Source organism: Vanellus vanellus, assembly GCF_965231255.1.
Source record: "Vanellus vanellus genome assembly, chromosome: 1".
NCBI lineage: Eukaryota > Metazoa > Chordata > Aves > Charadriiformes > Charadriidae > Vanellus > Vanellus vanellus.
The window spans coordinates 125,043,975-125,070,208 of NC_138905.1; the positions used below are offsets into that span (position 1 = coordinate 125,043,975).

The 26,234-nt window shown below is 39.9% G+C and overlaps 1 protein-coding gene across 1 annotated transcript in view; it reads left to right on the forward strand.

Moving 5' to 3' along the window:
* Positions 1 to 26,234, forward strand: part of EFHC2 (EF-hand domain containing 2) — a gene marked incomplete at its 3' end in the record, with an annotated part of 66,289 nt that overhangs the window by 19,290 nt on the left and 20,765 nt on the right. Inside the window, exons 4-10 of the mRNA XM_082484421.1 lie at positions 4,204 to 4,427; positions 7,305 to 7,556; positions 9,259 to 9,369; positions 9,699 to 9,837; positions 17,714 to 17,879; positions 18,898 to 19,040; positions 24,115 to 24,311. Coding sequence (XP_082340547.1) covers positions 4,204 to 4,427; positions 7,305 to 7,556; positions 9,259 to 9,369; positions 9,699 to 9,837; positions 17,714 to 17,879; positions 18,898 to 19,040; positions 24,115 to 24,311 — 1,232 coding nt within the window. The remainder of the gene's footprint in view (positions 1 to 4,203; positions 4,428 to 7,304; positions 7,557 to 9,258; positions 9,370 to 9,698; positions 9,838 to 17,713; positions 17,880 to 18,897; positions 19,041 to 24,114; positions 24,312 to 26,234) is intronic.

Sequence of the window (26,234 nt, forward strand, 5' to 3'; positions counted from 1 at the left end):
ACTAACTAAAGATAAGGGAGTACAGCGTGAAGAGAAGGACAGTAAACTCAATCACATAACAAACTCCACTGTGTTCTTCCAGAGCCAGAATGCTAATTATTTTTCCTGTATAAAAAGAAATTCTCCCAAAAAGAGCCAGGCTAGATATGGCAGTGCAAGTGTTTTGTAGATCTAATTCCCAGTTAACAGGACTGTGGCTGGCTGATACTGTCTTATCAAAAGGTCATTTATGTCCCATGGGGCTGACTGTAGCTTCCAGTGCAATCCAGGCCCTGCAAGCCGGAGCAGAGTGGAGCAGCTGGCTGGTTTCCCCAAGGTCAGCCAGCTGAAAGAGAGAATGGAGCTGCTTGCTGGCTGGCTTCCCAAGGCCGGCTGGCTGAAGAGGAATGTACAAGCGGGAAAGTGAAGTTGCAGTCAGCTCCTCCACTATAACTGATAATCTAAGAGTTTAAGACCTCCCCTGAGGCCTTGAAATAATTGTGATTTTGCCATGCTTGATGGTGGCCAAATTATGACATTGCTATGTTCTGAGGTGGGTGAATAAGTGAATGTAAGAAGCTCCCTTGTTTATTGGGGTGACTTCTTTGCGTTGCAGGAATAGCAGTGGTGCTTCTCCTCCTTTCTGTGCAAGCAGTCAAAGAGTGTACAAACTCCAGGTGTTACCCATTCCTCTCCTCTCTCTAATGCACTTTTGAGTAGTGCAGAGGGAGTCAGAAAGCTGTGCTGAGGAAATTCTTGATACCACTATTTTTTCTGCAGAGCAGTGTAGCAGCAGAGACCAAATCATTTGCTGCGCAGTTTCATAAGCTGCCCCGTAGTCAAAAGGCCTTCACTACTATTAAGGTCTCCCTAAGCTGCTGCTGTAGTTGCCAAATAATCAGAAGCCCTGAAAGAAAAGAAGATATGCTACAAATTATGGTGTGGGAATGCGATGCCACCACCACTGTCAGAGAAAAGCAGTACCCCAACTCCCTTTACAAGAGCACAGTAGAGGAGAGCTTTAGCCTGGCCAGATGCAAATATTTAAAATATTGGTGGTGGTGCAGTAGGACAGCCTGCTCTATAAACTGACAAAGGACGCAAGAAACATCAAGAATAGCTATCTGTCCTGAGCAACCTGAGTGTTGCATGTGCCCAGATCCTCCTATGACAACTTGTAGCAAATTTCTAGAAGTAGAAATGTAATTATTTTCTAGAAGGAAGGACAATTTAAAAAATGCTGAGTACTAACCTCAACTGATCAGGTTTTACTGAATTTGAAATTCAACAATATAAAATGTATCCTCTACATGTGTAGATCAGGCACAGTGATACCTAATAAAAGCAAAGGATTGCTACAGATATTATCTTTACAAGACATTTTCCATTAGGAAAGAAGTTCTTATCCCTCAGAACAAAATGCGTTTGTGTATTATACTTTGAAAAGTGATATGTAAAACTAGTTGAAGTCTTATTCACCAGTTCTGAGGTGAATATACCTTCAGAAAACACCTCATATTAGAAAATTGTCAACCGTTATATTTTCACTAACATGATGATTCAACAAGATTTGCATTGTTCTGCATTTATGCGGAAGATTGTCCTGTCTTAGCACATTATCCGTTGATTTTTGTAGGAGTGACCTAAGGATTAGCCAAAATCAGGTAACATACTTTAATGTCTGTGGTTTTGCTAATGGTAATGTAATGCAGTTTTGCATCATGTTAAAATGTGCTAATTACCATGTTTTCTAACTAATATTTCTGTGAGGATGCATCTTAAATATGTGTATGTTTAAGCAGATAGAGGTTCAAATTTATTTTACAGTCAAAGGTCAGTAACCAGAATGTCAGATTCGGTAAATGTGAAACATCAGGATGCTGACTGGGTCTTAAATACTTATTTTAGTGGGAACATAAAGTGAATCTGCTTTGTTGCTTTATTCCCCTGAAAAATTAAGGGTATGTTTTCATTGTAGGAGTTAGACTTTAACAAACAACTCTGATAATGTAGTAGTGGAAGGTATTTCATACAGATTAGTCCTTAGGGAAATAAAGTGAACAATAAAGAATTTCCATGGACTAACTCAGAAATAAGGCCATTAAAACACCAACAAAATCACACAGTGATATCTTTCTCCCTCCTCCTCTGCCTCTCTTCATCCCCTCTCTCCCCAGGCCCTCCTCCACCCCCACCTACCCCCAAAACAAAATAGCAGCACTGGAAAATCATCAAACGGGACTCAGTGGGAAACACCACCAGATGCACAGCTGAAGGGCACTGGAAAGAGATCCAGCTCTGTAGTGAGAGATAATGAGACAGACCTTTTAGATAGTTGTGTCTAGTAAACTATTACTGTAGTAGTAGGTTAGTACTGGAACTATTTTTAGTTTTGGAATTTTTGTGTGTTTACTGTAGTTGTCTTAAAGTTGCATCTTTTATAATTACTGTAATTTTAAAGTTGTTGGGAGCCTATGGTGGCAAGGAATTATAATTGTATGGGTATCCGTGTTATAAAGCTGGTGCTACAGAGGTGTCTGGGTTGGTAAGCACAGCAAAGAGCCTGAGATTGAAGACTGGACCATCTTTTTATTCTCTGCAGGGCATTTTCACACAACTATACTGAGATATTGATGTGGCAAAATTGTCACTGTTGTCTTTTTTGCTCTCTTGTAATGTTGAAAAAAAGAGTTTAGACTCAGCTTTGCCAATCTGCTGTTCTTTGTGAACTTCACTCAGAATAAATCATAGGTTGTCATACATGCAGCTGCATACCTTGCTTTAATGTATGTGTTACATATTTGTTTAACCTACTGAGGCTGTAGCTTATAAGTTGTTTCTAAAACACTTACAGTATCACAGAATTGTTGAAGTTGGAAGGGATATCTTAAGATTGTCTAGTCCAACCCCCCCCTTTTAAGTATCTCCAAGGATGGAGACTCTACAGCCTTTTTGGACAGCCTGTTCCAGTGTTTCATCACCCTCAGAGTAAAAAAGTGTTTTCTTGTGTTCAGATGGAATTTTGTATCTTTTAATTTGTGCCCATTGCCTCTTGTCCTGTCAGTGGGCACCACAGAGAAGAGCCTGGCTCCATCTTCTTCATTCCCTCCCATCAGGTATTTAAAAATGTTGATAAGATTCCCCCCTGAGCCATCTCTGCTCCAGGCTGAACAGACCCAGCTCTCTCAACCATTCCATATGAGAGATGGTCTCTTAATCATGATCAGTGAGTACTTTTGAAGCATTACCCATTTCATCAATATATTTGTGAGTTTTCAGCTGATAGACCAATAGCAGATTCCTTCTCTTGTAATGTGGTAAATGTAAAAAAATATAATACTCACAGAAAAACAGTCCTTTCATTTAAAGACTATCAAGGAGAAAATTTAAGTGCATACTTACTTTAACAAAGTTAAAATGTCTCTCTTTTTTCTTTAGTCTTTTTATTTTCCTTTTCTTCTTTTTGATAGTGTTCCTGTTATACTATGGGTTATGAGTTCCTGGCTCTGTATTTCGGAGATGGATCAACATTAACATTTCTTTACTGCAGCACAGCAATCAGCCCAACTGATCTCGGTTGTCTCAACTTTCAGTTTGCTTCTTTAGGGAAGTTAGTTGAATGCACCTCTTTCCATGCTTGATATATTAGATTTTTTTCCTTGGTAGGGTGCTTTTTTTCTCTAACCTTAGCTACGTATGGCTCTCCACACCCTGCAGAGCATAGACAAATCTAGTCCCTCTCATACACTGGTGCCACATGGGTTTTTTGCACAACTTTTTGTGTGTTTTTTTAAAAGAATAATTAATGATAGTAATGAGTAATGCTTTGCTTATCAGAAAAAGTGAAAAAGACATTTCTTATCTTAATGAGAGCAGTGTCTTTGCTATTCTTGTTGACAAAATACTAACCTGTTATGTTTCCATCAACACTGGGGGAGTTATACCAGTAGTTTCCTGTTTGCTTCAGAAGGTGCTAATTTTCTATATTAATTTAAGTCAAATACTAGAACTTAAGGTTCTAGAAGATAATAATTGTAAAGTATTGTTGTTAATAGATAGGATCCTCTTACCTAATAGTTCTTTTGCTGAATGAAGGATAATTTTATTTCTCCCATATTATTTCATCTGTTTTGGTCATATCGGCATAGAAAACGAGCAAGTCTGTAAAGTGATCCTTAGAGCAGAGGATATTCACTCTATGAATTTGTTCTAATTCTTTTACAGGAACTATTGTTCGACGACATCGGATTCCACTTCCTCCTCCTCATGAAGATCAGTTCTATACTATAGATCATTTTAATATCAACATAGAAGTAATCCTTTATGCCCGCAGATATAAGATTACAGATTGTGACCAGTTTACAAAAAATTTCCTGAGGAAGATGGGAGTTAGATTAAATCCTCCTGCAGAACGTCCAGATGACCCGTACACCAAAGAGCGGCAAAAGGTCAGATGAGGCAGTAATAGCAAAAACTTTATTTTCATAAAAGTACCATTGCTATTAGTAATATGTATTATATAAAATATTTCTCTAACAGCACATAGAAAGTATGCAGAGGTAATTATTTAAACATAATTAATCACAAGAGAAAACTTGCATTTTAAAATTTTATTATATGGCTCATACTAACATAATGAAGTCCCAAATATAACTGATTTTCTCCTCATGTGTTCACACACCTGTTGAAATAGAACAAAATTAATTGGTAAAAATAAAATAAACCTTTCTGTATTAAAATGAAAAGAAATTGACTTACATGTTCTACTTATGATTTTGCTTAAGCTAATTTAATGATAATAAACACTTTTAAAGTGTTTAAAGGAAGATCTAATTGGAATTGTGGCTCAAGCACATCCAAGGCTTCCTGCAGACTCACTCACTTCTATTCATATGTCAATTTGCATCTCTACCCTACATGTCACCTACAGGTCTTTGCATGTGTAAAGCAAATTCTCCTGCCACACAGAACCCAGCAGTCTGCAGTTTTAAGACTTGTGAGGTTTTATTTCAATGCAGTTCCCTCTTTTATGAGTATATGGGAATGCATACACACTTCCCCCAAAAATCTCACTCACAGCTCCTAAATGCTATGTGGATTCCTCTCTGCAGGATTTGGGGTCTTTTCTCTGGGAATAGTAGTGGGAGTGATGTTTTCTGTAGGAGATGAGATAATGACAGTTTCTTTCACTTCTGTTTTTCTTGATTAATATGAGTGCAGATGGCACTGTATTTTTTTCTTACCTGACTCTGTTAGGACTGTTGGCCCACGATCTGCAGCCTGTTGTGATAGATCCAGCCTAGTACTCTGAAAGCAACAAATACTCCATGTGTCTCTTGCATTCAACTTAATCCTCTATTGAGAAAACTGCTGCAGCCCTCAGCAGCAAAAATGGAAGGTAGTTATCACTGAGATGTGTAGGACCATTTGCACGTCTTTGAGGCACTCTTAGACCAACATGTTGGTTTCACTTACTTCATGCTTTCAGGCTTTTTGCAGTCCCCCACTGAAAAGTAGTGTTTGTAATACATCTCCTGGTTCTGTGTAGTGGTGAATCAGGCTGGCCGTGGGTTGCTTTTCCCTTACTCAGGCCTTGTAGGTAACAGGTGTATATTAACACATGCTGAGTTGTCTTGATATTGTCAGACCATGTCAGCATTATATATGGTATAGCATAACCTTCTTAGATTTTTTTTTTTTTTGTAAAAACAACAAGCAAAACATTCAAGTATTGTGCGTATGTGTATCTGAAGAGAATGGAGAGGGGAAAAAGACGTTTGAGAAATAATAGCATCAGAAAACCAAATATTACTGAAATCTATGTCTTAACATCCACAGTTGTTGAGAAATTACAGAAAAGTTACTCAGCAAATTCTGGCTGCTTTATGCTCTCACTTTCCTGTGACTAATTTGCAGAAGGTAATTTTTCTTATTTGTTAAGGGTGGATTGCTCTGGACTGCTTTGAGCAAAATTAAATGGGTTTGCACCAGACTTCTAATAGGGCAGATGGACAGAAAATGAAGGTACAAAAGAAAGGAAGGTATACAATGAGATAGAAAATGAGACCAATGACAAATGTATCAAGACCCTTAGATTCATATTTCTGTATTGCTGAATTCCCATGGATAATGATGTTATCTGGCTCCGTGGCTGTATTTCGTTGCTCATTGCATCATTAAGGGTCAGGAAGGAAAAAAGATAGTACTAGGATGGTAAATACCATGCATACGAGCATGATGGTGCCTGAAATGGAAAGAGTGCTGCAGACCAGCAAGGACATTGGCAGGCAAAACTTGGTTCTGCTTTCCTTATTTTGATTTGATGCTCTGAAAGAATGGGCCTTTTCTCTCTCATATTTTTAAGGCTAGAAGATATATCAGTGGATTAATAGAAATTTAGACAATGATATAAACTGCCCATAGGCAACAGTTCTTTCTGTTTGGACAGCTCATCTTACATTATCTCATTGATGTCTGTCGCCATTCTCCTTTGGAAGCAATTTTGTAGATTTTTGTAGATTAGATGGATTCTCTTGCCCCTTTAACACACTTTGGACACGATGGATTTTGACTTAGGAGAAACACCCTGTTCAGGTCACCATTTATATATGTGACTGTAACTGACAGTATGTAAATGCAATCCTCAGATTGGATCATCATTCTGGGATCCAATTTAATGCAGTGCTACTGGTTTTGCAGCATCCATGACTGTAGATAGCATCTTGTTATAGATCACATCAGCTGGAATATATCTTTAGTTTGAAATTTGCTATTCCTTTTCAGACCTATGCGTGTATATTGGGAGGAGAACATATGTGCCCAGTACCTGCCAACTGTATGACATGAATCAAAAGTTAATTAACTGTGTTTTAAAGCTAAAAAAAAGAAAACACCAAAGGGAAAAGAAAGAATTAATTCTTTATACCACATCATCTATAAAAAAATAATTTTCAAGGAAGTAAATCAGGCAGGTTGATGCTGTTTGGAGTTGTAGTCATCTGATTATCATGGACAATTTGTTGAAAATGTGAGCTGTACTATAAATAATTTAACAATTCTCTGATCTGAAGGACCTTATTGCAAGAAAAACAAGGATCAAAACCATTCCAAAATTGTTTTCATATATTTTCTGAGGGCACAGCAACCCTGTAAATAGTTCTTTGGTAATGACATAAAATAGTGTTTCATATATTGTAATTGTGTGGTGTTATTTGAAAATCCTAAAAGCATATTCTAAGATTAGGTGGTACCCAGCAGTTTGGTATCCTGTTTTCAAGAGCAAATAATTAAAAAGGTGTTTCTCTTAATTTCTCCTTTATCTGCAGATTCTGGATAGTATGAACCCATTGCGCCCTTATGAACGCATTGACACTTTGAAACAATTTCTGGAGCACGATGGACAAGTTTTACGTTTTTTCTGTGTGTGGGATGACCCAGAATCCATGTTTCATGACCCACGGGAACTTGTTCTGCACTATTATTTGTCTGATGATACTATTGATATAAAAGAAATTATACCAGTAAATTCAGGCCGGGATACAGTTCCACTTTTCCTCAGAAGAGATAAGCTTCCAAAGGTGAGGAATGAAAATTTCAGCTTATTTAAAATTCTTTCACTAATTAAGAAATATTAAATGCCTTGTTTTGAAAATCCTGTATTAGGATTGTAATGATATTTAGAAAGTGTTATCAGAGTGTTAATCATAATTACATGATTTAGGTTATGTACACATATTCATATAGTAACTTAATAAGTGGTAGAGAAAAATAAGTTTAGGCTTGTCATGCTTAAATTAAAAGGAGAGAGAATTTAAGCGGAAAGATATCCTATGATTTCCTTTCTCCAATGTTAGTCTATTAAGGTAAATGTATTAATAAAGCTCTGCAGTAATGGAAGTCCAGAAAAAAAATTAACATTGATAGATAAACTAATGTAAAACTCTTTGAAGAGAGGTAGAGGGGAGCATCTGTTGGTCCCATCTGGGGTCTCCCAGGTCCCCAGTAGCGGATTTGGCCTAAACCACGACAGAGGTGAATTCAGATTTGATCCATATGACTTATATTTGAAACCTTTGGAAAAGTATAGTTTTAGTATTCCATAACATTACTTCTTTGTAGCAAATCTAGAGTGATTTCTTAAAATTGAGTTCCTGGATTTGGGACCTTATGCAAAGCTAGTTAAAATCAACAGGAATCCGTGAACAAGCTTTGTCAGACATTAATCAGGTGCTTATTTGAGAAGGCTTCTCTCAGAGAAACCTTCAAGTGATTTGAGCCCTCTGTAACTTATTATTATTATATTATAAAATTAATGAGCTGGATACACTTCTGTATCGCTCCAGACAGATCCTGATGATAGAATAATGTCAACCCAAAGATGGAGTAAAATACTGGAGAATCTTTTCCCTCCTTTCCTTTCTAATACTGGTAATCTATTTGTGATGCCATAAATGTACATGAGATTTTACAGTAAAAGACCTAACAGCAAAATATTACACTTTTCTCACCTTGTGAATCCTATGTTCTGAGATGCTGATTTAGCAGTGGGTCTATGTTAACAGACCCCTTCTACCATTGAAGTGCATGTTGCAATTTTAAGGGCTGGCTTCTTCCTCTGGATTCAGTGGAAATTTTGAGAAGGACACCAGAGGAGGTCAGTCAAGAGTTGAGGTCTCAGGGAAGGTGGTATGACAAAATAACCCACTTTGGTTACCCTCTATCAGTGGTATGTTCATAACTTAAAAAAGTGTAATGTGTTTGCATATTAATTTTGATATGACTGAGATAAATTACTTTTGTAATTTTGAACCTTAAGGTATAAACAAAGGTACTAACAATTTTGCCAATAGAATCATGCCAACTTGAATCCCCTGTGTTTGTGCAGTGGTTAGCACAGTAGGACCAACCCTGAGTGGTTCTTTTGTGTGTTTTTATAATAATTACCAATCCAAGTAATAGCTTTTAGACCAGATATTGATAAGGATGTGTTACTTTGGATGTGCTAACCATTGCTTTCTGTTTGCTTCCATGAAAAAGGAGACTTTACTCTTGGATACACAGTAAGATTCTGAATGCTACTTCTGGCATACATACTGGCTTTTGACATATACACTGACTTTTAGGTTTGGTAGTATAATCTTATCTTAAAATTTACTAAAAATTCTCCCAAGAAAATACTACAATAACAGTGAGTCTGTAAAAAAACCTGCTAGTTCTAAGGTAACCGAGTTATCTTTCTTCACTGTTAACTGTATTAAGCGTTGGTGTCTTTTCTTGCAGTATGCTCCCGCTGGGCTGTATCAGCCGGGGACAATCACCAGTCGCACTGTTCTCAATGTGTTTGGAAAGTTAGTAGGAAACAGAGGCCGTTACATTCTGGACAATCGTAAGGTCAGATATTATTGAATGCCTCCAGCTGTTGAATGTCGTTGTAGCAGTTTTTGTAATTTCTGTGGTGGTTGTCCTCTACTACAGAGAGAGATATTTATAAAACTGTGTTGCTACTGGAGAATAGCTCAAATGAAAACTACTGAGATTTACTGTATGTAAATTCCACATTTGTGAAAGTGAGGTGGCTTAGCATGGGATGAAAAATACTTGCAAATGGACTGTGAAGGTTATATTTTACGTAGCACACACTAAATGACCTGCATTTTAAGAAAGGTTGTGGGATTCTGAGATTTATAGAGCTGCCATATAAATGTTCCCTCTTTTATTAGACAGGAGCAGTGCATCAAGAATTTTACAGAGAGAGTGACCTGAAAATAGGGGCAGTAATTAATGTTTGGGGAAGGAAGATAATACTCTGTGATTGTGATGAATTCACTAAAGAATATTACAGGACAAAGTATGGAATTGGTAAGTACTGATAATTATCCTTTCCTTATGAGCATTTTTATACTTCTGAGTTTGACAGAGCTGTCTTTGAATTTTATTACTGACAAAACATGTTCGTTAAAACCTTTAGCAATAACAATCTGTTGTAGGCTGTTAACAGCAAAGCAGTAATTTTGCAGGTGATCCAGAAGGGCTTTCTTATATGTTACTCCATTGAAAACTAACACATAACGTGTATGTTCTGTTCCTAACTGCCTCTATTTTAAAACTAGAATGACAAAATAGTCATATGGATAGACTGCCAATTCTCTCCTTCCCCCCTCCCATTCCAATAGCTGTGTTTGCAGTCAGGAAATAATAAAGAGCATGTAGTGAGTGGGTAAGTAGAATGAGCTCAATTATTCCCCTTATGCTATGTTTCATTTTATATGGATGTCAAGAATCCTCACATAATAAGATTTTCTGATGCAACAGTAGTAGTCTGTCACATTATTGGTTTTTACAATGCAGTTTTGTGTATTCTGGACCATTAGAGTATGTATTCTGTGAAGTCTCAGCACTGAATTCTGGAAACATTTAGCAACTATGTCCATAATGGAAAAGCATTTTGGAAATGTGTAACAATAGGGGCTTTCGTTTATCTGTCTCTGAATTCTCTCAGTCAGACTTGATAATAGTTCTATTATGGACATCTTCCTGCAAAAACAACTTAGTTAATTTCTGGCAGTTTATTCATTCAATAAATATAGCTAAGTGTCTGACTGTTCAGAGGTGGTTGGAAGAATCCTACTATGGCCTTTCTCTGACATTGTGAAACAAAATAGCTGGGTAGACTATTTCTTTCAGCTTGACTTGTGATCAGATCGAGTGTAGTGTTTGGATCAAAGCTTGTCTGCTGCACTGGGGGAATTCAATGACGTAGCGCTGCCATTACAACACTAAATTTCTTAATTGGCAAAACATGTCTCATTAGGACTTTTTTATTAATAGCTTGGCATGTCTGTACCAAAATAAATCTTTTTGTATACTAGCCAGTGTGTGAGGAAGCCATATTCAATAACCATAGTATTATCTATAATAATAGTGAGTCTAACTCCAGAGATGCAAAACAGGGGGTTCTTCCCTGAGAATTTTTTCAGCCAAGACCACTGCCGCTGTTTGGCAGCAATATCCTGTCTGAGCAAAATATCCTGGAACAGTGAATGGGGATTTCTTACTCACGGCAGGCAATAAATGAAATGCAGCTGACCATTCTGTATCAACCAAGCAATGCAACCAAGTGTTACACAAATGCAAAGGCTCTTGCCCTCCTGTAATGCTGGCTCAGTAATTATTGGTTATATCTCTGGATATTAAAGATAGGTGGTTTGCAACTTAGGAGAAGTCAGAAGTTGCTGATGTGCAGAATTCTAGAAAATTGGGACCATAAGTGATCTCGTCCATTCCCATTGTTCTGAGGCAGGATAGTGTATATACACAGATTGTCACTGACTCGTGTTTTTATAGCCTTTTATCAGCATCCTTCAGTAGAGGAGATCTCTTTGCCTCCTGAGGTATCTTGTCCTAACTCATAGTTAGAAATGCTGCTTACAAGCTACTCTGAAGCTGGTTTGTGTAAACTAACTTTTTTTTTTTTTGTCTTACCTTTGTTGGACGTTGAGAACAACCTTTTTTTAAAACAACCCTGTATATGTTTGAACACTATTACAATACGCACCATCTTACCACCCTACTGCCCTCCCAGGCCGTTTGCTGCTGGGGGAAACCTTTCATAACATATTTCAACCCCATAGTCCCTTTTTTTATATCTGTGATAATTTTTGGTTTTTCTTAGTGCTCTCTCCAGTTTCTCTGCCTCCTTAACATGAAACACCCAAAGATGTGCTCTAGCTGAGACCTTTGGGAGACTGGGAAGTGACTCTGGCTAACATGAAAAAAACATCCATCTTGATGCAGCCTGTCTTGGTCACAGAAAATACACACTTTCTTAGAGCTAAGAGATTCTCACAATTTGCTGTGACATTCTTTCCTGTTTTCCCCATCAGGATTGAAAAAATGTAGGTATGACTTTTTAACTGGAAGGGACTAGAAGTAGAATTAGGGTAGTTTTTGGCTTAGAAGCAGGTTTTGAGAGAGAAAGGGTGAGGGTTCACCTTTTATTCTTAGTGAGTTACAAATTTTGCTTTTGTCTGGTGGACGTACAAGGTACTCTCAGTGGGCTCAGTCCCACAAAGTGCCCAGCATTTTGCTCCCATCCAATTAAACACTGAAACGGGCTTAATTGCAGTTTGAGTCCAGGGAGACCATTTACTTGAGTAAGAGTAAGCAAATGGGTAAATTAGTTCTTACATCAAGACACAGTGTGCTCAGCACCTCACGGCATCAATCCAGCTGTTTGTTATTGTGTTTTCACATTACTCCCCTTCAATTTATACTCTTCTGCCAAAGCCATTAAAGAGGCCGACATTTATTTTTGACTCTGCAGTTTCAGCATAAGTTGCTTGCCAGTGGAATTTGCCCTTTAGGAGAATTAAGGGCAGTTTAGATTTCCCTTGAAGTGCATGATTATGATATCTGATATATTTCCAATGTTGGTTTTGCCTGTTTTGCTCCTTATCCTATTTGTGAAGAGCAAAGGAGAGCTTTTCCACGGGTAAACGATAGCTAATGCCCTTCAAAAGGAAGCTAATGACATTACTGTCACCTAGCAGCGCTATGAATGCAAGAGAAAATGCCTTAACATGTGATATTATCTGTCCAGACTTGCTAGTGCGGCTTCAGAGAAGGAGAAAAATACTCTATAGCCATGTAGGTGTTGTGGTCACCCAGCTGAAACGTGAAATATACTGATGGATGCGCAGTGGGGGGAAGCTGATACTCATTCTTCTCACTTAATACAGTATCTTAGCACAGAGTTGAGCCTAAAGTGTAGAGTTCAGTATAAAGTGTTCTTTCTTAAATAACAGATTGTTCCCGAAGAAACAAAACCAGTAAAATCTGGTTTCCGACTGATTTTTATTCAATGTCCCAGCACCTCCCAAGCCTTCCTGTTACGCCTTTTTGCGGCACCCTGCGATCCCTCTCCTGTCCCAGCTCTCCTCGCCCTCCCACCCCCTCATTTCTCAGGCTCCCTCTCTGACCTGCTGCCTGGGCAGAGCAGCGTGCGGGGTGATCTGCTGGCCAGTACATGTGTGCTTTTGGCCAGGCAGCTGCTGCTGGATAACAGCTGACTTCTTGCTTTTCCCTCAGTGGGGGCATTAAAGCCTGCTGCCAATTTTCACTGGACTCGTCAGAGATCAGAGCCTCTCTGGCGTCTAACCTCACCCCTACACATGGCGGAGACTGAGCAGTGGCTTCTAAATATACTTGTGCATTTACAGATGCCTTTTTTTCCTCAAGTAACTGGAATAATCATGATGTAAGACTCTGTAAAAGGAGATTTTTGTTGAATCAGTATAAACACTGACATGTTTTAGCTGCATGGACACTCCTGTGAGCACTAGATTTTCTTTAATCCTGCATGAAGAAGTTGTGAAGATGGTGCTATTGCCTTTTTATTTTACTTCTTACCTAAACTGTGAAACCTCAGTCTCACAAACCCCAGGTCTCTGCTGTTTGTTATACATCTTCTCTTATGTAGAGAGAACATCATGTTAACAATGCCATCCCTCCAGGTTATGGCCACCTCTTACATTGTCCAAGGCTAGTGGGGTTTCTGTCTCCTGTTCTGGGCTGTAATGCTCAGAGGTGTCTGTCCCCTTCCTCTGAAGGCAGAATTTCTTGCCGGCCTGCTATGTACTGATACTCAGTATGGTTATCGCTCTAATCCAAAATATCTAGCACTCGACTCTTCCTTGAAATATGTTTTTATCTGACACGAGGGCTTTTCTACAGTTCTTTGACTGAGGGCCAAAGGTAATCTTAGAATGTATATTGAAACTGAAAGTAGACAAGCTCATTCAAGCTGGTTTAAAGCTGCCTCTGTGGCAACAAATTATTTTTGAGGAATTTAGTTTTTCTTACTAAGAAGGCTATGCCATCTTCAAATTGTTTAATGCTAAAGATGTGGCTGGAGCTGTTTTGTTTCTTGCTGCTCCCAGCACTTGTTCAAATCTCACTCAGGTTTTGATGTCATGAGAAAAAGTTACTAGTATGTGATACACGTTTGATGTACTAGGTGGAGGAAACACCACAGTGCCAGCCCATCATCTCCTGCTGGGCATCGACTGATGGAGTAACAAGGGTTGAAACCGTCCATGGGGAAAATATCTGCGCTATTCTTTCTGGAAATAGAAATTTGTAATCCTGGACTTTCAATTTACCCTCTACTCACCGTAAATTCACATTGAAGATGGTACAGCCTGGAAGAAGAGAGCATTGATTCCCTTTTCAGGCTGGACAGAAGTAATTTTCTTAAGAAATGGTGATAACCTTGAGAGGTGTGCATTTCATGTGTAAGCGCAAGCTCTCTGTCTGATTCTACCCTAATGGCGCGTGGCAGAGCAAAGATGAAATGAGTTTTGAGCTCAGGTATGGCTATGAGTTTACTGCACTGAGCTGGCCCTTCAAAAGTTGCAGAAATGAGTTTTTAACTAGTTTTGTAAACTGTATTTCCCCACGGCAATTTCTTCCTGAATTTCCCCATTCACAGAAGAGAATCTGAATACATGATCCTTTAAAATCCTGGGAAGTGTAGGTGGCACGAGGCTGAATGTTTGTGCCCGGTGAATCTGAATGAAGCGAAGTCATTTTACATCAGGGAAAGGACAGGCACTGAACTTCTCTGTGAACTTCGTTTACTCCAAGCTTGGGTTATGAGGGATTTAATATACTCTCTGGGGCTAACACAATATTCCTCTTAATTTGTAGTTTCCTTTTAGTTTATAAATCTAATTTTCATCCATATGTGCTGAAGTCCATACAAAAGGAAACGCTTTCGTGTTTCTAAATCAGTGCCTTATGTGTGAGTGTTAGTGTGCACGCACTGTGACCTGCATGTAAACACATTAACTTGTCTTTGGAGTTTATAACCGACTGTCCCCGCCTGCCCAAAATCTTTTGGCGGGAAGCGCGTTATTTATTGGCAGCCGTGTGTGGTGGAGCGGGGGTTTGTTTCTGCTGCAACACGCCCTGACAAACCTCCGGACGTTGAGGGAGAAAATGTTACTGCAGATTAACGTATTGCGTAATTAAAAAAAAAAAAAATATTAACGTTAAGGTTTATGAGCAGCACCAAGACCCTCATGAGAAGAACCCGAGATGGGACCTCGGCGCCGGGCGGTGGGGGGGGGGGGAGCGGTGCGGTGCGTGGCCGCTAGGTGGCGCTGCGGGAGCGCGGGAACCACCCGCCGGGGCTTTCCCGCCCTGGCGCGGGCGGCGGGAAAGGCGCGGGGTTCGCCCCGCTGGCCAGGGCGGCGGTGGTCGCCGGGGCGACTGAGCACGCGCCCGCTCCGGAGCTGTGGGTGTTGGGGTTTTCCTTCTGCCGGCCTATGTGGCGATTTGCACACGCCATGTTTGTTGTAGCAAGAACGGCGTGGATAAAGTTATATAACGTGGCACACTGAAAATGTCTTCGTCGAGAGGCAATTTTGTCACAAACAGTATTTAGGAAAAAGTATTTTGGTGTATGCTTACATACACACATACTCTTTCACAGGGAAGATTGCTTTGAAAATTTCTGAATGGACTTTCTTATGAGTATGGGCTTGGCCTTCATACTTCTGAATCACAGAAAAGGCACATGTAGTTTTTACGGAGAAAAATGTTGCCATGGTTTTGAGCCCCTCCCCCCTTTTTGACTGATTCAGATGAAGGTATTATCTTTTCAAGTCAGACCGTATTCTTCTGAGAGGTGAAGACCAAAGGAGATCTCACTGTGTTTTCAAGTTAAAGAAAAACTCTGACATAGGAATTCTTTTTATATTTTTCAACTTCGTACTGCTGTTAGGCAAGTCAAGATTTCTGATTTCATCTGATATAACTATGTTTAAAACATTTTCATCACAAACCAATTCAGAAAACGTTCCAAGTGACAGCAGTTTTATCATTCTTCTCTATTTGGGCTGAAACCCATGCTACAAGTGTAGGTTATTCACATCTCCTCAGTTCTGGGTAGAAAAGCTAACTTTTAAAGAAAAAACCTTTATTTCATGGGGTCCATTTTTTTCCCTGGGTTGTGGTTTGTGATCCGTCTTTCTTCCAGTTTGCCTCGTGTTTGTCTTTCACTTACTAGCCCAGCCAGCTCCCTGTTCCTCAGGGCAGCATCTCCAGCCCGCCCAGGTGTGGAGGTGATGCGGCTCCACGCGGGCAGTGCGGCGCCAGTTGGACCGCAGTTCGCTTGGACCTTCTCATCGCTCCCCTGTTGGTGTGGGAAGGGCCCTGCGTGTTGGGGAGGGCAGCAAGCTGGGCTTGGGGTCAAAGCAAAGGAAGCCAACCGCAGCCTGGGCTGCCCCAAAATCAAGGAAAGTGACTCTCCCCTTCTGCTCAGTGCTCGTTAGACCTCATCAAGGTACTGTGTCCCCATTTGGGTCTGCCAGGACAGGAAAGGCATGGACCAGCCATGGCAAGTTCAGGGGAGGCTCCGGGATGGTCAGAGCCAAGGAGTGCCCAAGGAAGCCAGGCTTGCTCAGCCCGGGAAGGGCCCCAAGAGACCACCTGCATCCAGCTGTGAGGAGGCTGCTGAGACCAGGCAGCCTAGCTCTTCACCAGGGGTACATGGTGGGAGGGCAGGAGACCACATGCATAAGTGGAAGCAAGAGGCTCAGAGTTGGATATCAGGAAAAAGTTTCCTCCCTGGGCCAGGCTGTGCAGGCTCCATCCTCGGAAGTGCCAAATCCCAACTGGACACAGCCTTGAACAGCCTGGTCTGGCCTGGGGCTGACCCTGTCCTGAGCAAGGAAACCACACTAAAGACCTCCTGAGGTCCTGTCCAGCCTGAATTACCCCGTTTTCCTATGATTTATGTTTTCATTTGCCTCAGGTCTGCCCATTTACTTTCTCCCATATACAAGTTACTTTTTTTCCTCCCACCTTTTCCATTTTCCATTAACCTTATTTAACCAGCAGACTGTACTACTCTGTTGAAGTTTTATGTGAAACCCTGTTGGCAGCTGGAAGCTGTGTTGCAGAGAAAGAGCCACACAGGGAAGCAACAAGGGGCCAAATGGTACAGCAAGATTTTTGCCAAGAGAGGAGTAAGGAGGGACCATAGCCAGTGGGGCTTTTGGGAGCAACCCCTGAGGGAAGTGAGTACAGGTCCCTGACCAGACATGTCTCTGCTAACTCAGGAGAGCTCCTGCTATTTATCTACAATAGTCAGGACCATTGATCACTGCAAGGAAAGACTTGAGACTGAGGAAAATGAGTAAAAAAAAAACTTCCAAAACTCTGGATAAAGTGAGATGTGGACTGAAGCTATTGGCTTCAATGTACCAAATTCTTCTTATGTATGTATGATTTAAATAATGCATAAATTTTTATGTATTTATTTTCCTCTGGCAAAAAGCAGAAGGCAGGAAACTCATAAGCCAAGTATTTACTTAATCGTGTTGTCTCAAAGGATAAAACTGAAAAATTAATTTAGAATTGTTAATTTATTATTTTATCCCATTTTGAAACTATATTTGTCTTTCGTTTTGCCTGTGTATCTTACTGATATTTGTCAAACATTTTAAGATTATAGATGAGATCCTTCAAACCATTGAAGAAACAGTAGTTTTGCTGTTGGCTTCTATGAAGTCTTTTTCTACCCTGTAACAGTAGGTAGGATCCTGGTTTGACTTTGTTCAGTGCTCTGTTACAGAAATAGGCTAATAAGTATTCATATTGGAAGTTTAAATCCTTAATAGAATGGCTTCATCAGAACAGTAATAAATAAGTCTTGCTGTCTTTATTGTAGAGGATTTCACCCCAGTTACATATAAGGCTTCACCACCTCCAAAACCAGAAAAAACGTTTCCTCCTTATACTGGATTTGGTTCCGAAGAGGATTCTCTGTGCTCCTGTAGGGGTCTGCTTCTCAAGCCTCCCCAAAAAGATTTCAAGAAATTCATGGAGAAAGACAGGTATTTCAGTGAAAAATAATTCTAACTTCTTTAAGTTTGTGTTTTTCTGAAGGAGATAAATGTTAAGTAGGGACATCTCTTTTTCAGCAAAATATGCAGCTCTTCAGACTTTTAACGGACAGGTACATTAGGACTGGTTTGGTGACATGATACTCCAATTTTCTCTGAACTCAGCAAAATTTCTCTTTTGAGAAGGCAAATATTCTGACCCTCCCATCCCCTACCTCCTTCCCTTCTGCTGTCTTCAGTGAGAGTTTGATGGAAGTCTTAGTCCAGGAATTAATCAGGAATTTTGTATTCTTCAGCAGTCCAACACTGATTTGGTTTTCTGTTTGACTTTCTGGCATTTATTTTTTTTTTTTTTTGTCTGCTGAATTTTATGCAGTTTACTGTAGCAATATTAAAGCATTAACCCTTTACTTTCTGATATGAAATGGTTTGTCAGACAGTGGTTGCTGAAGCCTAAGTGGAAAGCAAAGTCACTTGCTAGAGATTCACCAGTAGAACCTCTGTAAAAGAAGAAAGCTATTGGAAAAAAGCTTGGGAATGTATTGGTAGTGCATATAGTGGTACTGTAAATTATTTAAAACACAATCACTTAACAAATATCCAACTAGTAAGGTCATCTGGTGGGCCTGATTTTGTGGAGATAATCCTAGTATGTATTGCTATTCAGAATTTGATTTGAAAATATACATATCTAAATGTGTTCTTCCTTTATAAATTTTCTGGAAAGAAACTTGGAGCTTGATTTGCAACTGAATTTGAATCCAGACCCGTGGCAAAGAAGTAGTTTTCCCCTGAAAATGATTCCTTTCTGTCTGGCTGACTCTAGCTGGTTCTGTTAATTTAAGCTGAAAATGGTTTTTGACAAAGTAGAGAATCTTGTGTTATTTCCGTTCTTGGTCCAGGAATAACACAATTAATGTATGTTACAGAACTCAGGAGAACACATCTCTTAGTGATGAAAACTTTTCTCATACTCTGTTTTTGCTTTCTTACATTTTCTGCTTTTTAGAAGTGGCATGGAAAGTAACATTCTGCGCTTTCTTGCAAAACTCGTCACAGATAGTCCTATTGACAAGGATCGGAAATTCATTATTTCCTATTTCCTGAGTGATGACACCATTTCAGTTTTTGAACAGGTACAGCAAAACACAGGTAAGGTGTAGCAATGTCTTGCAATCAGTCCCAGTTGCCCTGCTCATTTGATTAGAGTTTACAGTAAACGTTGTGGCCAGGTTCAGCACTAGCAGAAGCAGGGATGTGGATTTTTAAATGCAATGGGAATTACATCAGCAGGTCTACTGCATTGTCTTGCATATTTGTATGTCATAGTAATTTATAATCTTCATCACTCAGAATAACACTGTTCATTGTATGACAGTACTTCACAGTATCCTTTGGGAACTGAAAGTTGAATGCATTGGAACTTTTATTACATTTTAATTTGCAAATTTGGCCTTTAAACATTTGCTTTTTTTGTGGATAGCATACAAGAATTGTATTGTAACTGATGATAAATTGGGACGGGAAATGTCAGACATCAAGAATGAAAGAGTAAATGCTTTGTTTTGCAAGATTGTGTTACGGTGTTATGATACCTATATAGCATCTGTTGTATAGAAGCAGCTCATGGAAGCAAAACAGCTGTGATATTTTTTAACATACTTTATCATGAATCATGTATTGTTGAGCATATAAAGAGTGAAGATTACCCTGTACTAGTGTCTGTACACGTGTGTGCATGTAATACTGAACTGAATTTTAGGACCCAGACTACCAGTGTTTAAATGACAAATGCTTTGTTACTTCTCAGTTGCATGTTCACATTTATCCTGTTGCTGGAGGATGGTCACCCAATGTTGTCACTGTTAAATTCTTTTGACCACTGTTGTCTGTTGTAGGCTGCCTCCAACTGAGGATATGAAAGGTTTTGTGATTTTCAAGCATCTGCTTATTTCCTTGGAGTGTCTTGCACACAAATGGAAGGGCACAGCACTGGGAATGATGTCAGGAAGTCATTCTGTAACTCAGAGAGATAGGGAAGCCTTGGCTGAGCATGACCCTGTAGGAGAGATTAATGTGTTTCTCTGAAGCCCACAAAACATCTGCAGCAACAGTTTCAGAGCAGTTAACATACAGAAGTGCTCTGGCACCTCTCAACATGTGCAGTCGAAGGACTGACTCTTAAAAGCTGCTGTCAGCCTCTGATAAAACGATAGAGAGAAAAAAAAAACAGGAAATCACATTCTCTCAAAGACAAGGGAAAAACAGTAATAGAAGGTTTTCTTAGTTACCATGTTAGGCTGTTGTGGAACCTTGTGACTAGCTCTTTTGATATTGCTTGAATTGCCCTATATCAGCTTCTTGGCACAGAGCACCTTAGTATGGTATTTCAGGTACACCCTGCAATGGTAACCACCTCACTGCGCTCAGTACTAACCTATGTGGTACTCCCAGTTTACTGTCTAAAGCAAAGGCTGTCCTAGGGAGGACTGTTCACTCCCCTTTGCTTCAGGGTTTGCAGCAGCAGTTGGCTTTCTCAGGTCCAGTTATTAAGCTTACAGTTAAGGACTAAGTATTCTTGTGACCCTATGCTTAAGCCTTTACTGAAAATGTTTTCTGATCTTAATCCTTTTCAGACCTATGACGAACATCACATCCATAAAAAATAAAGGTGTGGTGAATATCTACACCCTTCTGTATTCCTAGAGAACTGTTTCTGTGCCAGTGGTGCTACTAAGTAATTTTGAGTGCCCTGCACATGAGTAGGTTTTTGGCAAGGCCTGAGCCTTTTCAGTGCAAAGAACTTTTAATAGCATTTCTGCTTGTATCCAACTATATTATGAATGCATAAATAGGGACCTCACCCCCAAGTAAAATACAAGCAATTCTCTTAGACATGTTTTGAAAATGTGTAGAGTACCTTCCTAGGCTTCAGTGAGCATTCCCAGTTAGCCCTACTCCACTGCAACATCGATTTTTAGCTCTGCTTATGGCAGCAGTGTCCTGTCATCATCATTTTACTAGCTTCCTGCCATCCAGTGGACTGCAATTTATGCAACTTCTTTTATTACAGTTAAAGATACATACACTTATGTATGTATTTATTATGTAATGCTGCTGTGAGGCTCAAGAGCAGCTCATTTCTCCACTAGTGAATGACATGTTTGATTGGCATTCTTTATGTCTGGAGACATGAAGGAAGCTAAGGGTACAGCTGCACTGTTAAAGAAGTCCAGGGAACCATTTGAATATTGGACCTCAATCATATATGATGCCTGTTCAGTCACTTCTGGTTCTCCTTTGCACCATTCCAACTAGACAAGGCCCCAGAGAGGCTGTGGCCCCTCCTGGAGGATGCTTAATGCCAGGGAACTCTCCTGCGAAGCAGTAAGGACAAGGCTGCACCAGGTTTGGCTTGCTGCACCATTATCAGCCATCTAACACTATCCCAGGAGGTTTTGCACTCTCAAAAATTCAGATCCTTCTGCCACACCCAGGGGCTGTGATACACACCCTCAATTTTATGCTGTTGGACTACAGCACAGCCCTCACATACCTTCAAACACTTTGAACACACAAAAGTAATAACTGTGACTTAAGACCCCAGATTTATCACATAGCACCCAGAGCAGAGCCAGAGCCACACGCTGCGCAGTGCAGATGTGGTCAGTTGGTCAGGCTCTCAACAGCTTGGTTGCTCCCTGGCTTCCTTTTATTTAGGAATGAGAATATATGCTGGGATTGCAGCTGGGAGCCCACTGAACATTGCTAGTCAAACAAAATGTGAAACAAGAAATGGGCAAGTTTGCATACCAGCAATAACAAATGCTTTAAGATGCGTATGAAAGGCAAGTGACTGTAAATAGGTTTTTCACTTCCCTGGGATGTTAAAGTGGATGGAGTAGCTGACTTTCAGAGCTGGTAGAAAGCTGAAGTGGAAGGATGTGGCTAAGAACTGACCATTGGACAATTTAGTGAGAACAGCCCTGAAGAGGCAGGATAAAAAGTAGGGATGGGGTGGGAGGTAGAACAGAAGTTGGAAAGAGGCCTGGGACTGCAGAAGTTTCTTTGTTCCCACCTTCCTTCTTTCCCTTCATCTCTCTCTCCCTCCCTCATTTTAGTCATGTCTGAAGGAAGAGTGAGCGGGTTTCTTCAAGGTTAGGAATGAGAAGGTTTTGCAGAGGTCAGATAACAGCAGCTGGGAAAAAGGAGTAAGGCATGCAAAATGGGAGCGAGAAGGACATTTGTATGTAAGAAGGAAAAGTGTTGAAGCGGGTGGGGTGGGAGAAGAGTAAGGTTGAGCACACCTTAGAGAGGCAATGAGTTAAAACAGTAAATGGCTCCCAAAATAATGACTTGACCATCCTTTTTCTGCACAGGTTCAAAGGGCTATTTTTGCCTTTTTATTTGTATGAATTGATACAAATTGGCAAGTAAAAATGTTCCTAAGTCCTAAGATGGAAGTAATAAAGTTACGCTTACTTTTCTCAGTCCAGCAACCTGAAGGTTGCAGAGAAGTATTTCACACTACTAGTAACATGTGAAACTGTATTTGAAACGCACAGGGCTGGACATCTTGAAGCACTTGTTGAGACGGGGGTCAAAGCATGGGAACTTTGGCTCCCCATGTAGAAGATTACAACTCCTTTTTTACTCAGAGTAAGGCCAAGCCAACAGCTGTACAAACACCTGCAAAGTCTGATCTGATCTTAATGGAAGAGAGTCTTTGGTTGTGGTGTTTATTTTCTGCTTTGAGCCAGGCTCTTGTAGATTTCCATCAAAATTTCTCATCAGGTTTCAGTGTAAAATCTCTAACCTAATGAGATGTTTTTGATGGTTTTTCTTTATACCACGTGAAATGTACTAACTTGTAACATTTAAAAAACAATCATGCAACAGAGGAATTAAGGTAAGTTTCCAATCTGAGTGCACAAGAATGAAACGCCAGTCTTACAGAGACCAGTTTTGTTTAAATATTACAAACAGTTGCCAGGATTATATAATCTAAAATTTCATATTTGTTTTAATAGCTAGGTGAAAAAGAATGTGTTAAGATTAGAGTTACATTAGTGATTTTAATAATTTTTTTATTCAAGCTAGACCTGACCATTACCATAGTGTATTTTTTGTCTTTTGCTTTTACGGTGCTAGTAAAGCAATTAAGACAGACATCTGATCCAAACTCTGGTTTAGTAAGTAGTTTGGGTTTCACATTAATTTATAATTTTGACTATAAAAGGCATTTTATTACACTATTCATCAGCCCTTTATTGGACTTGCATCACTACCTAATATGTAAGACACCATTACATGTTACTAAAGTATACTTTCTGGCTTTTGGCTTGGAAGCTCAGATATAAACAGGAAACGAACACCAAGCACTACAGAGTTGTTGTAGGGCACATATCCTGATGTGATAGACTGTCTTCTAGAAAGCTTAGCACATATAATGCAATTTTGTGGTGCACCAGAAGATATTACTGGAAAGCAAAATGTTCCTTGTAGTATCTTACATACCCTTGAGCACTGCGCACGGTTTCCAGTGGCATGAATAAAGTAATTATAATGTGAAAAGAAATAATGTGACATACCCAGCTCACAAAGGAAATAACAGATTACAATTAAAATGCATTGGCAGAACAGTATGTGGAAGATAGCGTCATGTCAGTCCTACTTTGGTTTTTTTACATTCAAAAGCCCTTAAAAACAAGTTAGAATTACAGTGCACCAGGATTCATGATCCTCATAGAACTGTGCTATCCTAAGTTATGAATTTCCTTTTTTTTTTTTTTCCTTTTTTTTTTCTGTAACAGTTCAAGGATAATTGCCTGCATTTTACATTTTGCATCTTACGTTTCTCATGGGTCAGTTCCAAGGCTGGTGATAGGGTTATGGGAACGATTAGAAGAGTCACATTTCTGTCCCATTTTAAAGAAAAGTAAAAAAGGGAAGGTGTTTGGCAGGCATTCAAATGGGACATGTCACAGAATATGCACAATGTAACTGTTGCTGTGGACACTGGCAGAGACAGTTCTTTTAGCAATGAGAGGGAAGGGGAGAGTACTCTATGAGACAAGAAACTCAAGGGTGAAAACTGATATTTAAATAAAAACTAGCTGGTTTGGGGTGTCTTTTTGGTTTTCTTCTGTGGTTTTTTTTTTTTTTTTTTTTTTTTTTTTTCCCCAAGTAAAGCCACAATTAATTATTTACAATTCTATTCCCATAGGGATACTTGGTGGGAAGTTCTTGGAAAGAGGTCGCATTAAGAAGCCTGGGCAGGAGCTCTTTAAGAGTGAGCCATCTGAGTACTTCAAGGCTCAGGATCTGTTTGTTGGAGCCAGAGTTTGTTTCCATGGTCACAACTTTCTTTCAGTAGATGCTGATGAGTACACGTTCAACTACATGGAGAAGCATGCAAATGAGGTGAAGTAGGCTCTTGTTACTTTGTATTATCTTTAAGGACTGCACCTTATCTATATGTTTTTCAGAGTTATTTATACCTAGTTTCTTCACCCAAAGTTCACAGCCCAGTGTGCTCTGTCTAGCAATGGATTTAGGAGATGCTGGCTAGGGAGTGCATACAAGCCTGGCCACTCTTTACCATCCATTCCTCTTCTACTTTCTCAGCATCCACTCTCAAAGGTATATCCCTGCCTGTTCCTTCTTGAGACTGTTTATGGACCTCTTGTCCCTTAATTAATCTAACCCTTGTTGAACCTACAGATACTGTCTGCTTCCACACCTTTCTGTGTCAGCAAGCTGAAAAATTCACTTCCTACTATGTAAAAAAAAGTATGCTAAAAGAAGTAGATGTCTTTTATCTGTTTTAAACCAACCTCCCACTAGTTTCAATGCCAGTTCTAGTGTTCTGGGGTTTGGTGAAGATCCCCATTCACCTTATGCACCACCTTCATAATTTTGTAAATCTCATACATTCTTCCCCCTCAGCCTAATCCTATCCAGTTAAGAGTCTTACCCTTTATAGTCTGTCGTTGCAAGGCAACTGTGAGATGTGGAGACTGCAACAGTGCACTGTACTCAAGATGTGGGCACATCCAATTTAGAGTCTTACAGATGAGGCTATTTTATTCCCTGATGTGATTTTTTGGGGTTTGTACACATTTATCTGCCAAAACGTTTCCCTTGTAATATTAGAAATTCATATCACAGTCAGGAATTCAAGCTTACAGTCTGTACTGAGTTCCACTATCTTTTGATGATGCCTTCAGAGGGGAGAACAACAATAAATACAGAGCTGTGGTGCCCTGTTTTACACTTTATGCTAGCAGTCATTACACAAATGGCTAGTAAAGAAGCCCTCATTTGCCAAAGCCAGAAACATGTCCAATAGGAGGATATTGATTGTCCTACAGCAATTCTCACAGAGATCAAAAAAGAAAGGATACAGGGATGGAGAAACACAGAAGAGCCACAGAGTGTTTTGTGGGTTTTTATGTTGGTTTGGTAAGAAATGTAGATTACTTCTTTTTTTTATGATGAAGTTTGTGCTGCAATATTTGAATAAATGTAACCCGGTATACTTGGAAATCCCTGTTATGTGCAGCTCTGACCCAGTCACTCTGAGGCGCATCTTAAGAATACATCAGCTCAGGAGCCAAGGCATTTCTGCATCCTGATCCCTCTTGTGGATTGTTGCTTCATCACAGCACGATCTCGAACATCAGTGTTTGAACTAGACTGTGCTGTGAGGACTTTGCAGTTGTGTGCATGTTTCGTAGCTCATGGTGGGGCAGTGGCATGAATTGTGTCTTCAGCAGACCTCCAGAGCTGCCCTTTTGCTTAGGCTTGCTGAGATTGTGCCTAGGGAAAATATCCAGGAGGATTTATCAAGCTATGGTACTCTGCCCATTTGTCCAGACCTTTTGTGGGTGGAGAAGGGAGTTCATAGTGCAAGTTTTAATTGTTCCCTGTCTGCATGCTCACCAAAGCGAGTGGACCTGCGGGACTCCCAAGATGCCAGTAGGCCTACCACATTCTTGGGGACCGTGAGTCTTGATGCCATTGTGCTGCTGAGGCAGAGGTAGATGCAGCCTGACCCTGTGCTGCCTTTGGGCCACAAGCACTCAAATGAAAATAGCAGAAAGGTGTGATTTCTTTGTAAATTAACGTGGAGTTAGCACCACCTGCATTCCCTGGAATAATGAGGAAGGTCTGCGTTTGCTTGTTGGTGTAAAATGCTATGGCTGCTAAATGCTTTAAGCAGTAAAATACAAAGCTATATACATTATGTGTTCTTACTGCTGGGCTGTTTCTTCTAGTAGAATCAAAACCAAAGCTACTCTCTAAAATGCAGAGCGCATCATTAAATTGTGAATGTTTTTTGGA